This window comes from Atta cephalotes (genome assembly GCF_000143395.1).
Source record: "Atta cephalotes unplaced genomic scaffold scaffold00014, whole genome shotgun sequence".
Taxonomy (NCBI): Eukaryota; Metazoa; Arthropoda; class Insecta; order Hymenoptera; family Formicidae; genus Atta; species Atta cephalotes.
The window spans coordinates 1,839,149-1,852,751 of record NW_012130078.1 but is presented as its reverse complement, the minus strand read 5'-3'; the positions used below and the strand labels follow the sequence as shown (position 1 = coordinate 1,852,751).

Here is a 13,603-nt window from a genome sequence, read left to right as displayed (position 1 = left end):
CTCTCTCTCTCTCTCTTCTCTCTCTCTACACTACACACACACACACACACACACACACACACACACACACACACACACACACGCACGCACGCACGCACGCACGCACGCACGCACGCACGCACGCACGCACGCACGCACGCACGCGTGTATATATACAAGATGCAGACACAGCACAGAATATTTTTAAATATTTTATAAATATTCTGTGCTGTCTAGATAATGATTTAAGCCTTGACATCGTGCTTTTACAGTACTTATTTTATTATTATATTATTTATTCATTGCTGTTTCTGTTACTTGTAAAATATGGTCTGTTTATGAAAATTTGCATAATATAAGAAATGATGTATTGCAATATGAAAGCGAAGATTTAGATGAGAATAAATCTGATTGCTCTATTCCAAAGTAATCTACAAATTATCAAGATTAATCATCATTAATCATATACACCGAGAAAATGGTCTGGAAAATGGGCGAATCAGAATTTTCTGGTTAAATCTAGTTAAATCTGATAGAATAGTAGTTAAGTTAGAATTCTGATTATAATTATCTGTTATAATTATTCTAGTAAAAATAAGAATTCTGATAGATTTTGCCAGAAATATTGTATTAACCAGAATTTCGATTATCTCAACTAGAATTCTAATAAATTTAACCAAAAAATTATATTAAGAATCTTTATTTTAATGAGCATATGTGAGAAACACAATCAATACTAGAAATTTTAAATACCTATCTTACGGTCGAAGCTGGATCTTCATTGCTTTTAAATAATTCAATCTTAAATTACTAATATACATTTATTTACACGTATTATATTATTATATACTACCTTGATCAAAAAGTTCCCGGAATTCATTCAGAAAATTCAAAATACAAGTTTTATTCATTAAAAGTGATATTGTCCCCTTCAAAGTACTCCCCCCATCGACTGCAACGCACTTATGCCAGCGCTTGATCCAGCTCTCGAAACATTTCTGGAACTCTATTGTCGGTATAGTCATCAGAGCCGTCTTCGATTTTTCCATTACCTCCTTTCGGCTGTTAAAACGTGTTCCCCGTAATGATTTTTTCATGTCACTCATAAACGGCTGTTTTCTTTAGAGCATCGCTGCCGAAACAATTTCTCAACATTTCCAAGGTTTTCACCCATTGAATCCATTTTTAATGCAAAATTTAATACAAACTCGTTGTTGCTTCAAACTCAACTCCATTTTTAAAACTGTAAAAAATCGAAAATACGTGCAGAGGTAGATGTACTTAAGACGGCGTAACTTTTACAAATGTCAAGCTATGGTGATAAAATTTGGTGGGAATGTCAATGATAGATGTGGCAACTTAACCAAAAAAACAGAACTCAAATCAGCTGATTTAGAGCATCACCTGGTGGTAATTCCGGGAATTTTTTGATCAAGGTATACTTGCATATATACTTGCATATTGTAGTCTTTTTTTTAAAGAAAATTTTAATTCGTTCATTTTCAACCAGAAATTTCTTTCAATGTACATTTGCTAAGTAATCTTAAAGTATTAAAAACCAGATGATTGCTTAATAGCTTTTATTTTTTCTTTCAGAATACTCGTTTTTTTTCTAAAAAAGCTGTCATGCAATAATATTTAAATTTCTATCTCGTTTGTATTTAGAAAATCAAATGTTTCTTAAAGATTTTAAAATATTATTTCTTCGCGTGAAAATATTGCGAAAATGTCTTATCGCGTGAAAAAAAACATGATGGTAGCAACTGTGCGTATAGATGACAACTATAAAATTTTTATTATGTAGAATATAAATGTATAATTAAATAAACTTTCGTAATAATAATTATTGTAATAACTGTAGTTATGATAGATATTTATAATTATAACAATAATAATAATAATAATACAATACTTCTCTAATGTATTATCTAAAATAATTGTCTGTTCAATTATATAAATACATTTTAAATACATTTTCTATATAATATAAAGTTATGTTGGCACTTACATACAATATATTGTTACACATACTCGAAATGCGCTTCTTATAATATTATAAGCTTCTTATAATAACGATATTAGTGAGAATTTAGAGAATATAGTTAGAAAAATAAAAGCGCGCATTTATCAATAAAAACTTGTTTTTGAACTTTGTTGTTAAAAAATAGGGATCTATAGATCGAGATAATTTGGACAGGTTAACAAAAATTCTGAATTTGAATATAAAAAAATTGATGTCGAATACTGTAATCAATTAAACATACAAAACATGCACCTATGTTTTATATGTTTCGTTGAATACACTATATGCGATCTCAATTTTAAACATATAATTTTAAAATTTTGTTAAACTATCCAAATTACCCTGCTTTACCCTATGTATTTTTGTCCTAGCCTGTAGAAAAGATTCAAGCCGCATAAGTTGCACTTTTTTCCACAATGTGATCGCATAACGCAATCACGCGAATCACCTTGTACTTCTATCGCGTACACATAACGTAGAGTAAATTACGGTGCACGTAACGACATAAATAAATTATTTATACGCGAGCACAATTTGCAAGCGGGTCTTATAGAGCGGAAGGGTGAATGTCCGCCCGATGTAACGGGTCAAGATTTTCCGCGAATGTTTCGTAATAAGTTTCGTGGAAGAAATACCGCGGCGAGAGTCTCGAGTCTCTCCGGTGCACTTCCAAAGGAAAACCGGTAGTCGTAATTCCAGTCTCCAGCAAGCATCACACAGCCAGGCCTTATCGTCCAGACGTGGTGGAGTGCGGCTTCTCGTTCCGATCTAAATCTGATGAGGCAGAACAATGGCAACGAAAGAAATGCGATAATAATCATTAAAATGTTAATGCTTACGAGCAGACTAATTAATCGGATGGTACGCAATGTAGAGTGTGTATGCATGTGATTCGCAAGTGCAACAAAGTGTAGAAAAAGAGTTACGTATTTCGAATAAATTAAGGCTTATTAGTTATAAAGTAAACACTGAAAAATAAAACACTGAAAAAAATGTTTCGTTAAAAATGAACAAACTTGAAAATTTTGATTATATCAGAATTCCGATTATCTCAACTAGAATTTTAATAGATTAACCAGAAAATTTTCTGGTTCTACAAAATTTTTTGGTTAAATCTATTAAAATTCTAGTTGAGATAATCGAATTCTGATTAATATAATCAGAATTTTCTGATTTGTTCATTTTCAACCAAACATTTTTTTTCTCAGTGAATAGAACAAAAATTAAAGAATTAGTTAATTTTTTACTTGGTCATTTTGCCTTTCTTATATATTTTTAATTCTAAATTCGTTTGTCTTTAATCGTAATAAAAAATTGCATTTTTACAATTTGTACAAATGAGATGTTTAATATGAAAATTTTAAAAATTAAAGAAATATCTATATCATTATTACATACGTAAGCAGCAGTCTAGCTCTTACACGTAGCAAGCGACTTCCCAAGAAATATTGAAAGAATATTCAATTTATGAATTCAATGTCTTTTATGCGTTAAAAAATGCATAATGCATGTACTTTCTTTTGTATTAAAAAATTCAAGGTTATTAAGCACGTGAGATGTATTAAGAAACGTGGTATTTATATTGTCGTGAATATAATCGACTCTCTCTTTTTTCGATATAAAAGTATAACAAACGATGTTAATTATTATGATTAATATGATTCATATTATAATAGGCTCGTCGCGAAACAATTTCGTTTCATCTATTTTCGTAGGCCTTTATAATAATAGAAAGCTAATTTAGTGATGTGCGTCGTCAACTATTAAGTATAAACTAGTCTCATGATCATATTTGAGCTTCATATTGAGAATATTATATTATAATTGTACACTATATCATTATATTCTTTTAGGTGAACAGTATGTCTATAATAAAGAAAAAGTGAGATATTAGTGCTTGTCGAGAAAATTTTCTTTCAAAATCTTACTTATTGTCTACAAAAATATGAATAATTCTGTTGCAGTGCAATCAATTTTTTCATACAAATCATCATTCATGCCTTCGAAAACACTTTTCTTGCATCTTATGAAAAATTAAGTATTTCAGTGAAAAAATTATAGAAAAGTTTTCAAAATGTATATTTTAAAGAGAAGAGAGCTATAGAACTGTTGTTTTGTTTTTAGTTTTCTTCTGTGAGATTTTGTTTTTAAATTACATAAAATTGAAAATTGATTTTTTTCTATATTTTTGTTTTATTGTACAATTGAAACGCTGCAACTTGATAGAATCATTGAAATTAATGAAAAAATATTTTTAATTAATTATTTAAAATATTTAAATTAATTCTTTAAAGTAAACTTTAAGCTTCAAAATGGCTTTTTAAAAAATTGGTATGATTATTTTTGGCAATAACATCCTTGTGTAAAAATTCATTTAAAGTTAGAAAATATTTTTGTAAGTTTAAAAAGAGTGTACAAAAAATAAACAAATTTTTTGTTATATATTTTTGATTTGCATAAATTTTTCCAAAAATTTTAAAAACCTTTTTTAACTTAATTTTTTGAGAGGTGTAAAATTATCGTTAATAAGTATTCCCGAATGATAATGTATCTCCTATATAAGTTTTTTTATAAGTTTTGAACATTAATTTTGAAAGTAAAAATATTACACAGAAAAATATATTAATCTCTGGAAGAAGATAAGCATTGATTCTGCGATTATTTTGTCAAAACGTAATTCATCCAATAATTCTAGATATTTCCGAGATATTGATTACGTAGTTGGATAGAAATCATAGAACATTCGGATCTCTCACTAGTAAATCATATTGTAACACCGACAGGGTTACAGCGTTCTCATAATTTATTTTCACAACTATCGGTCTCGTCTCTTAAGAGATGTACTTAGTATTAAGCTACCGTTTGAATCCCCGTAGGGATGACTGATCTACACAGTCATTTGGACTTAGTAAACCTACAGACTCGAACAACATACCGGACACTTACATATATTTACACGTCATATACATCTATTACAAATTATCACATTTTTTATAAGTTCGTTCTATAGCGGAAAAGAGAGGGGAGAGAGAGTAGAAGTGAGATACAATCTAATCTAAGTAGAATGTAAGAATAAGAACAAGCTTTATCTTTAATGTACATACAGTAGAATAGCAAAAGCTAAAGCTTGTTTATATATCCTTAAAAAAGAAAGTTCACGTTGAGTTTCGTCATTGTTTTTTCGACTGTTGGATACGCGGCTTAACGGGACATTGTCGATCGCCCGGAAACTTTTATACTGTCATAATTATTTACGCAACAGCCATAGAAGAGGATCTTTGGTCGCGGTAAACGGCGTCAGGTAGAGGCAGGAAATATAAATCACGATGAGGAATGGACAACATATTCAATAACCTCACAATAAAGTGAGACGAAACTTTATTAGGAGACGTATAGCGCAGCGAAAAAAGATGGGGAAGATCATGAATTTCGTCCCTTTCGGTGCTGTCGTCCTCTATAAATTGTTAGATTAATATCGTCCATGTAAGAGAAGATCTGGAGCTTGGCTTGCCCATGAAAATCGCGTGATTTAGAAAATCAGACGCGATTTGCTAGAATTACGATTGCAATATTCGGACAAGAGCATTCGCGCGATAGTTTGCCGGGCGTCGCATCGCATCGATGCTTCCGTAATCGCGAAATCTTAAATGAAACTATCACGTGTGGAGAGAAAAAAACAATAGTTGAGTTGTACAATTATCACACTAAAAAATAGCGGTGTCTATATAATTCTCACTATATTGTTGGAAATATTGACACCAATATGATGTGCGTTTAATATTATATGGATTTTAAATCCACACCATGACGATGTTGATACAAACATCAGAAATTTGAAATTCATACCAGAAGTATTAAATCTACATATTTTGTAGAGTGCAGAAGACGTGGGAATGTCTCACGTCATGTATATTTTTCAAGTATTTATTTTGTAAAGTGCAGGAGACATGGGATGGGAATGTCTCGCGTCATGTATATTTTTCAAGTATATATTTTTTATTAATGTTGGATCTTTTGACACAAAAGCTCATAGCGCTATGAACTTCAAAATTGAAATTGAAATTTATAAAAGGGAGTGCAAAACTTAAAACTTTTACTTTCGAAAGATTACTATTTCTTTTGTTTCTGTGAATTTCTTCTGTGAGTTTAATAATTTTTACATACACTTACATGAAAAAAATTTTCTCTTAAAATTTATCTTGAAAATGAAAATTATAGTCATGGGACAATATGTGTATTTTATATTTTGAAGATATTTTATGTAAATCTCTCTTATTCACTATAAACTAATAAAACTACAATAAAATATAAAATGAATTTGATTAATTTTGACTGAAATGCATGCAAAAAATCTTTAAAATATTACATTGTGTACAACTATTATATTATCAGGGTAAATTTTCAGACAAAAATTCTTTTCAGAAAACTATGAGGTAGATAAAATGGAAAATTTTCTTCTTATTTTGTGGGCTTGTCACGTGCTCCTAAAAAAATTACTAAAATTTTTTATTTTCTAATATGAAAACTTAAAGTTTTTCGCACAAAATACTTTTTAAAAAAATATTCCTAAGATGTTATTAATTGTAAGTTATCGCAGATTAAATAAAATGAGTATTTTGACTTTGCAAAATTGGTTGCAAAAATGTGATATTTCTTATGTTGGACAAACAGGTAGACAATTAAAAACAAGAATTGCAGAACATCGCAAACATATTAATTGAAACACGACTACCCGTTCTGTGATAACTGAACACAGGTTGCTGACGCACGATTTCGATTGGAATAACATCAAAGTTTTAGACGAAGAACCATGTTATAATAAACAACTGATCTCGGAAATGATAAACATTAAAAAACAAGTCAACAATCTAAATCTTCAAATCGATACGGAAGATTTTAATAAGTCACATATATCTATTATAAAGTTTGATTTTGTGTACATGGGTCGTTTGATAAGTTTGGTAAATTTCCATGAAATGGCGCTACAATCCATTTGATGACACGACATCTCGAAAGATCCACTCTTCGAACCCCTTCAGGCCAAATTTCCAGCCAGAAAGGACGCATAGTTCACGTTTGATAGTCATTTGAAGCGAGATTGGCGCAAAAAAGTGTTCTTCCATCAAAACAACGCGCCACAAGTCAATCATTGCAATGACAAAACTACGAATTGATTCCTCATCAATTATTTCCCTATTTTCCGGATTTGGCTCCGTGACTTCTTTCTATTCCCAAACTTAAAAACTTGGCTCGGTGGGAAAAAATTCTCGTTAAATGAGGAAGTCATTGTCGCCGTCAATGAGTATTTTGCAGACTTTGAGACAGCCTACTTCAAATGACTACCAAATGTGAACTATCCTTTCTGATTGAAATTTGGCCTGAAGGGGTTTGAAGAGTGGATCTTTCGAGTCGCATCATCAAATGGATTGTAGCCATTTCACGGAAATTTACCAAACTTATCAAACGACCCATGTATAACGATGACATATCAATCTATCGAAAATTCAAATCAATAAGTGTCGAGAAATCATATTGATAACATGTTTTAGATCAGTCTTTTATAATGTCTTTTATAATGTCAGTTTTTTATAATTTTTAATTTTTAATTTTTAGGCTGTGAATAATTTTATTTCACTCTTAATGTTTCGTTTTTTAATACTCATAATTTTGTTCTACGAATTTTTATATATATTTGACTAAATATCTACGTTTTTAATTGTTTAAATTTTTGACCATCACATTTGAAGTATTCGTGTGTACGGTGAGTGTGTAAAAAAAGAAATTAATAAATTTGAAATGAGTTTCCTTCTATCATGTTACAAATAATATATCATATTGTAACATATGCAATATAAACAATATTTAGAAAGTTCAAACATTCGACTTGCAAATCGATTGAGAAGTATATTTCGTTTTCTTGGAAGGTACTCATCGAACATTCAATGTTTTATCATGAACTAATTTGTAAACTGATGAAGTAATAGATATACTTAAGGAACTGCTAAATGTTTAAGGATCATCTAAAGAGGGCTTAATAAGAAGCCGAAACATGTCTATACATATGTTCATTTAAATTTTAATTAAATCTTATTGTACTTTATTAATATAACACCTTCAGTTATCAATATTTTTGTATTTTTATACGTCCTTTATAATATTTATTTAAATTGTGTATTTTGACTTTGATTACTCATAACTTCATTATAAATCAACATATCGCAATTTAGAAAACAAATTTTTAAAGAAATTTTGCTCTGTCAAATAATATAATTATTAATTTTTTTAAAAACAGGTATACATATTATTATACTATACAGGTATACATATTATAATATGTATACAGGTATACATATTATAAATAAAGTACATTACGAATTTTTATTCCAACCTAACATGAAAGACACATCTCCTTTCACCAAGGAGACGTTGTAGAATAGAACACAGTTCATAGAACGTGCTTTTGTACGTTCCTAAACATAAATTATTATACTTTTGAATAAATTAATTATTGATAAGTGTACGTATTTTAGACTTTTTTAATAATCAAGAATTCGATATAGTAATAATTTTTCATATTATTTATACAATATTTTCAAATAATAATTATTTTAAGTAATATCAATAATATTCTCAATATTTTTTGTAAAATAGATATAAAATATTTTAGAATCATCGATTTCAGTTTTAACGATACATTCTTTTGAATATTCGTTAGAAATTAGAAATTTTTTATTTAAAATTACAATATCGCTCGTTTTTCTGTAGTCTCTCTCTCTCTCCATAACGCGATTACGAATGGCTATTTTCCGCGGTATATATAGTTCATTCTTCAATACAATGTAGTTACTTGATAAACAGGGTACGATTCGGTCCTCGATAGTTGCACTTCGATCCCTTTGGACTAGCAATCATCGTCGCGGTCGAGAATCGCGAGCAGAGACTTGCTCTACAGCTCTCGCCGCATTATTCCCGAGTGCAATCGTGGGAGAATTTCCGGACGGCGAGAGATGATTTGTCCGCCTGTTGGATGGAAGGAAACACCGCGCTGCGACTTGGAAAGGGAGGAACACCCGAGAGAAGTTACTTGAATAACCGAGCGATGCTGGCTGAATTGCCTTGGACCGGGCAAGCAACCGGAGGCGGATCCGGTGTCACGTCACGTTCCTGTACATCCCACGTCAGGATGGATGCATCGCGTGTCTTCTGAACATCACTTTATTCCGCGGAGGCAAACCTATCGGGGGATGGTTTCTTCTCGATATGTTATGTATATGGCGATGATCCGATTTAGAAGCCCCTTTCTTCACGGAACTTCATAATCGATGGGTATTTTTTTAACTAAAAGTAAATGTTTATAAGGGTTGATTCATTTTTAATGAGGTGCGATGTTTCTTGCAATAAAAGTTCTCTTATTCTTGCTAGGCGGGATATTTGTATATCGTGTATCTTATTTCTTAAAGAAAGTTATACTGAAATCCGATAAGTTAATCTAAAATCAATATTCAATTTAACTTTGTCGTATATTTTGCATTATCTTATTACAAAAAAATTAAAATATTAAAGTAAAATTGTTATGTTGAGAATATCACACACTGAGAAAAAAGTGTTTGGTACTTGTAACTATAATTACATGATAAAATAATTATGGTTATGAGTTCCAATTATATTTTCTCTCACAAGAAAACGACAAGATATTTTTTCTTGATTGCTCTGAGTTTTTATCAATAGGTTGGGCACCGAAAAAATATCTACACGTATTTTACCATTTGCTCAGACACTCAATAGTTTAAGAGATATTAAGTTATGAAATTAGTCAGACACGCTTAAAACTTTAGATCGCCGATTCAAATCTCAATAGTGGCAATTTTTTTATTTCTCTCTCTCTCTCTTTTTTTACATTTTTTAAAATTTTACCTATATAAAAATATGTCTACATCATTTTTAATTAGAAAAACAAAGAATTAATTTTAAAGGATTTTTCAAAAACAACTTATATATTAATTTTATTAATGTGTCACTTTCTAAATGTTAAATTTCTAAATTTTTCTAAAATGTTTATAAATATTAAATATAAATATTTTCTAAATGCTTAGTATAAAACATGCTAATATTTAAAAAAAATTGTCATTACTGACATTTGAACTGGCGATCTAGAGTTTTAAGAGTATAATCCGACCAATTTTATAGCTTAATATTTCTTAAACTATTGAGTGTCTGAGCAAACGGCAAAATATGTGTCGATATTTTTATGCAATCTACTGACAAATTTCAAAACAATCGAAGAAAAACACCTCGCGTCATTCTCTTGTCAGTGTATACTTTTCAACAATTTTATCTTAATTTTTTCTTTTATTTTGATATCAAAATCTGTTCAGTATTAAAAAAAATGTTAAATATCATGTATCTATAAAAAGAGAAAATAGAGAAGGTCATAAAGCCGTTGTAGTAGGTCATAATACTATATCAGTGAAAGAAAAGTATTTGGTAAGTACTTGTAATTACAATTGCACGATAAAATCCTTATAGCTGGAAGTTCCATTCTTATGGTTACATATCTAGTTACTATAATGTTAGTAATAACAATTGTATTTATTTATAACTTTACTAAAAAATATGTAGATAACACCAAAATAATAAATTACATAGTTAATAATAGCAATCGATTTTTTTCTTTCAATGTACTTTTTAACAATTTTACGTTAACTTTTCCTATTTTTTTATTTTGACATCAAGATACATTCAATATTGCGAAAAATGTCATCTCATGTACCTAACAAGAAAAATAAAAATATCGGAGGCAAGGGAGAAGGCGATCTTTACGAGATCCACGCATACCTAAGAATAACCGCGCATACCGATAATCTACAAAAGCCGCGAGTGGCATCGACCGCGTAACAGCGTCCTAAAGCGACGTGAGTGACGTATGCGATGCGCAACTTTGAGTGCGTCGCCGTACGACGGAAAATCGTGCGGATTCCGCGACGGTCGTCGAATTAGCCTAAGTCCATCCATTCGTCGGGCGCTCTTCTTTGATTTCAATTCGGTCGCTCGCGTCCTGAATGAGCCATTAGCTCCGTGGCACGTGTGTCTCACAGACAGTGTGACGCTGCTGTTGTTGTTGTCTGCGATGCGAGGCTTCTGCGATCTCCCGAAATAACCGCACCATCCACCGCATGCAGCACATTGCGCTATGCACAACTCCAGCGACAGGTGCAGCGGGTCGCGATGCGCTCACGCAATCGAAATGCGCTCGTTGCGCTTTCGCGGAAGACATGCCCGGTGTTCAAAGCTGTCGCTCCGTTTTTCGCTACTAATTACGCCAACCATTAAACTTGATGAAACTTAGGAAGTGAACGTCGTATTAGATTGCAATCCAAGTATATATATAAGAGAAGAATATACGCGATAGGAATTTATAAAGTTAGCAACACTTTTATTTGTTCAATGTTATTTCTATGAGGAAAGTTGTGTAGGTACAAAATAAAATTATAATGATATAAAAAGAGATCTTGTAAGTTAAAAGAACAACTCACTTTCTTACGATATATATATCTGCTATAATAATGACGGATAACTATAAAATTGTTAGTCTTTTTAGTCTTTTTGCTTGCAAAAAAAAACATAATAATATAAAAAAAGAAAGAGTATTTTAATGCCCGCATCAGACTAGAGATTGAGATTAAAATTGAATTTAACTAATCAGAAGGAAGAAAATTAATTTCAAGTTTAGTGAACTTTGTTTTAATTGGTCAAATTCAATCTCAATTTCTACGGATATAAAAGAATATATTGTTATTTCTCTCTATAGCTATTACAAAATTGCATTTTAAAATTAATATTGTAAAGTTTTAATGATTCACTCATTTTTGGAAAACTTAATTTTCATAGTCGTTATTGTGGCAAATAAATGATATTACTTTACAAAAATTTAAGTAATGATACTATTTTACTATATACATGACAAATATACACGTTCTATAAACGTGCAAAACACATATCTTATTATTGTATTACATTTGAGGACACGTGTTGTATTGTAAGCTGTAAAAGCGAAAATACGAAATTGTAGGAGGCGATGAAAAGCAGAAATGTGTTTCCTTGGATACATTGCCAAGTTTAATTATGTCTGTCGTACGCATAAATGTTTATTGGCGTCATGGGGTATAGATGCCGCGCTGCGGCTGCCTTTATGCGTAAATTAATCCGGGAATTCGGACGCTTTTCGACGGATACTCGGATCACTTCGCGATAAATAAGGAGACACGACAGTCGAGACGACGCGTCTCGAATCAAGATGTCACGCAGCTGCGTAAAATTTAGTTTTGCGTGCCAAGAAGGTCGGCATGTAAATTTTAGCTGCGCCAAAGTGCAGAATTTCATTTTCTGTATAGTGCATCGAAGAATATACATGAATATATATAAGCGCGTATATTCCTCCAACTAATCTACTACTACGCATGTCAAGAATATTTACATGGAAAGAACAGTTTTGCTAAAGTATTTAAAATTCAAACCTGAAAATAAATTTGTTTAAATCGCCAAAGTAATGTAGAACGCTTAAATTGATTGTTAGAATGTTGACACTTCTTGCAATATTGTCATCAATGCTTAAGCGTTTTACAAGATATTCCCGGGTTAAATGACCAAACTTTAAATATGAATTTAGGACCCCAAAACAAACAAAGTTTTTCTCTACTCACAAAAGCTTTGTTCAAGAGATATTGACTTCTGAAGTGAACAAAACTGTATAAAAAGAATCGAAATAAGATCTATCCTTTCAATAATCAAAATTTTTACAATAATCAAAATTTAATTATTAACAATAATAGTCAAGAAGCCGAAATAATAATTTTAATTTTCAAAAAATAGCCCTTCATGACTGTTATTGTTAATTTTATTTTATTGTATTGAACCATATTATTATTTATATACATTTAATTATTAAATGTTTTGTTCAAAATAATAACTTCCAATCCGAAGACAAGCATTACATCTATCGGTGAAAACAAGTGGCTGACTGACATTGTGCATTTGTAATTTCTTTGCATGCTTGCATAATTCTTTGTTTTAATGATTGAAGGCAATCATTAACAGGCACTGCATGCACTTTTTGTGTCAAAATACTCCATACAAAAAATCTAATAGTGTTAATAAATCTGGTGAACGTGGGGGCCAAGCCATAAGTTCAACCACGACCGATCCATCTTCTGAAAAAATGAATATTAGGCCACTGTCGCACGGGGACTTCTGCCTAGTGAGTAGGATAGCCATCCAATGGAAAACAGGAGTTCACTTTCATATTCATATTCAAAGGAATGTTTTCCAAAAAATCATAAAATTCATTGAATTCTCAAATTGTTCAAAAATGCGAGAAATCCATTTGCATTCAAGTAAGCTAGTAGAAAATGGGGTCCGATTAAAACATCACACACAACTCATTACTCCTAATCATATATATTCATTTTGAACAAAACATTTAATAATTAAATTAATAATTAATTAAACATTTAATAATTAAATTTTGATTATTATGAAGAGAATAGACCTTATTTCGACATTATTCATTCCAATAACAGTTCCATAACTTCAAAAGTAAATATC

At 30.8% G+C, this 13,603-nt stretch overlaps 1 protein-coding gene across 1 annotated transcript in view; it reads right to left on the bottom strand.

Annotated features, from left to right (window-relative positions):
* Nucleotides 1-11,276, bottom strand: part of LOC105617852 — an 85,569-nt gene extending 74,293 nt beyond the window's left edge. The window contains exon 1 of the mRNA XM_012199401.1: nt 11,096-11,276. Coding sequence (XP_012054791.1) covers nt 11,096-11,276 — 181 coding nt within the window. The remainder of the gene's footprint in view (nt 1-11,095) is intronic.
* Nucleotides 11,277-13,603: the final 2,327 nt, after the last annotated feature.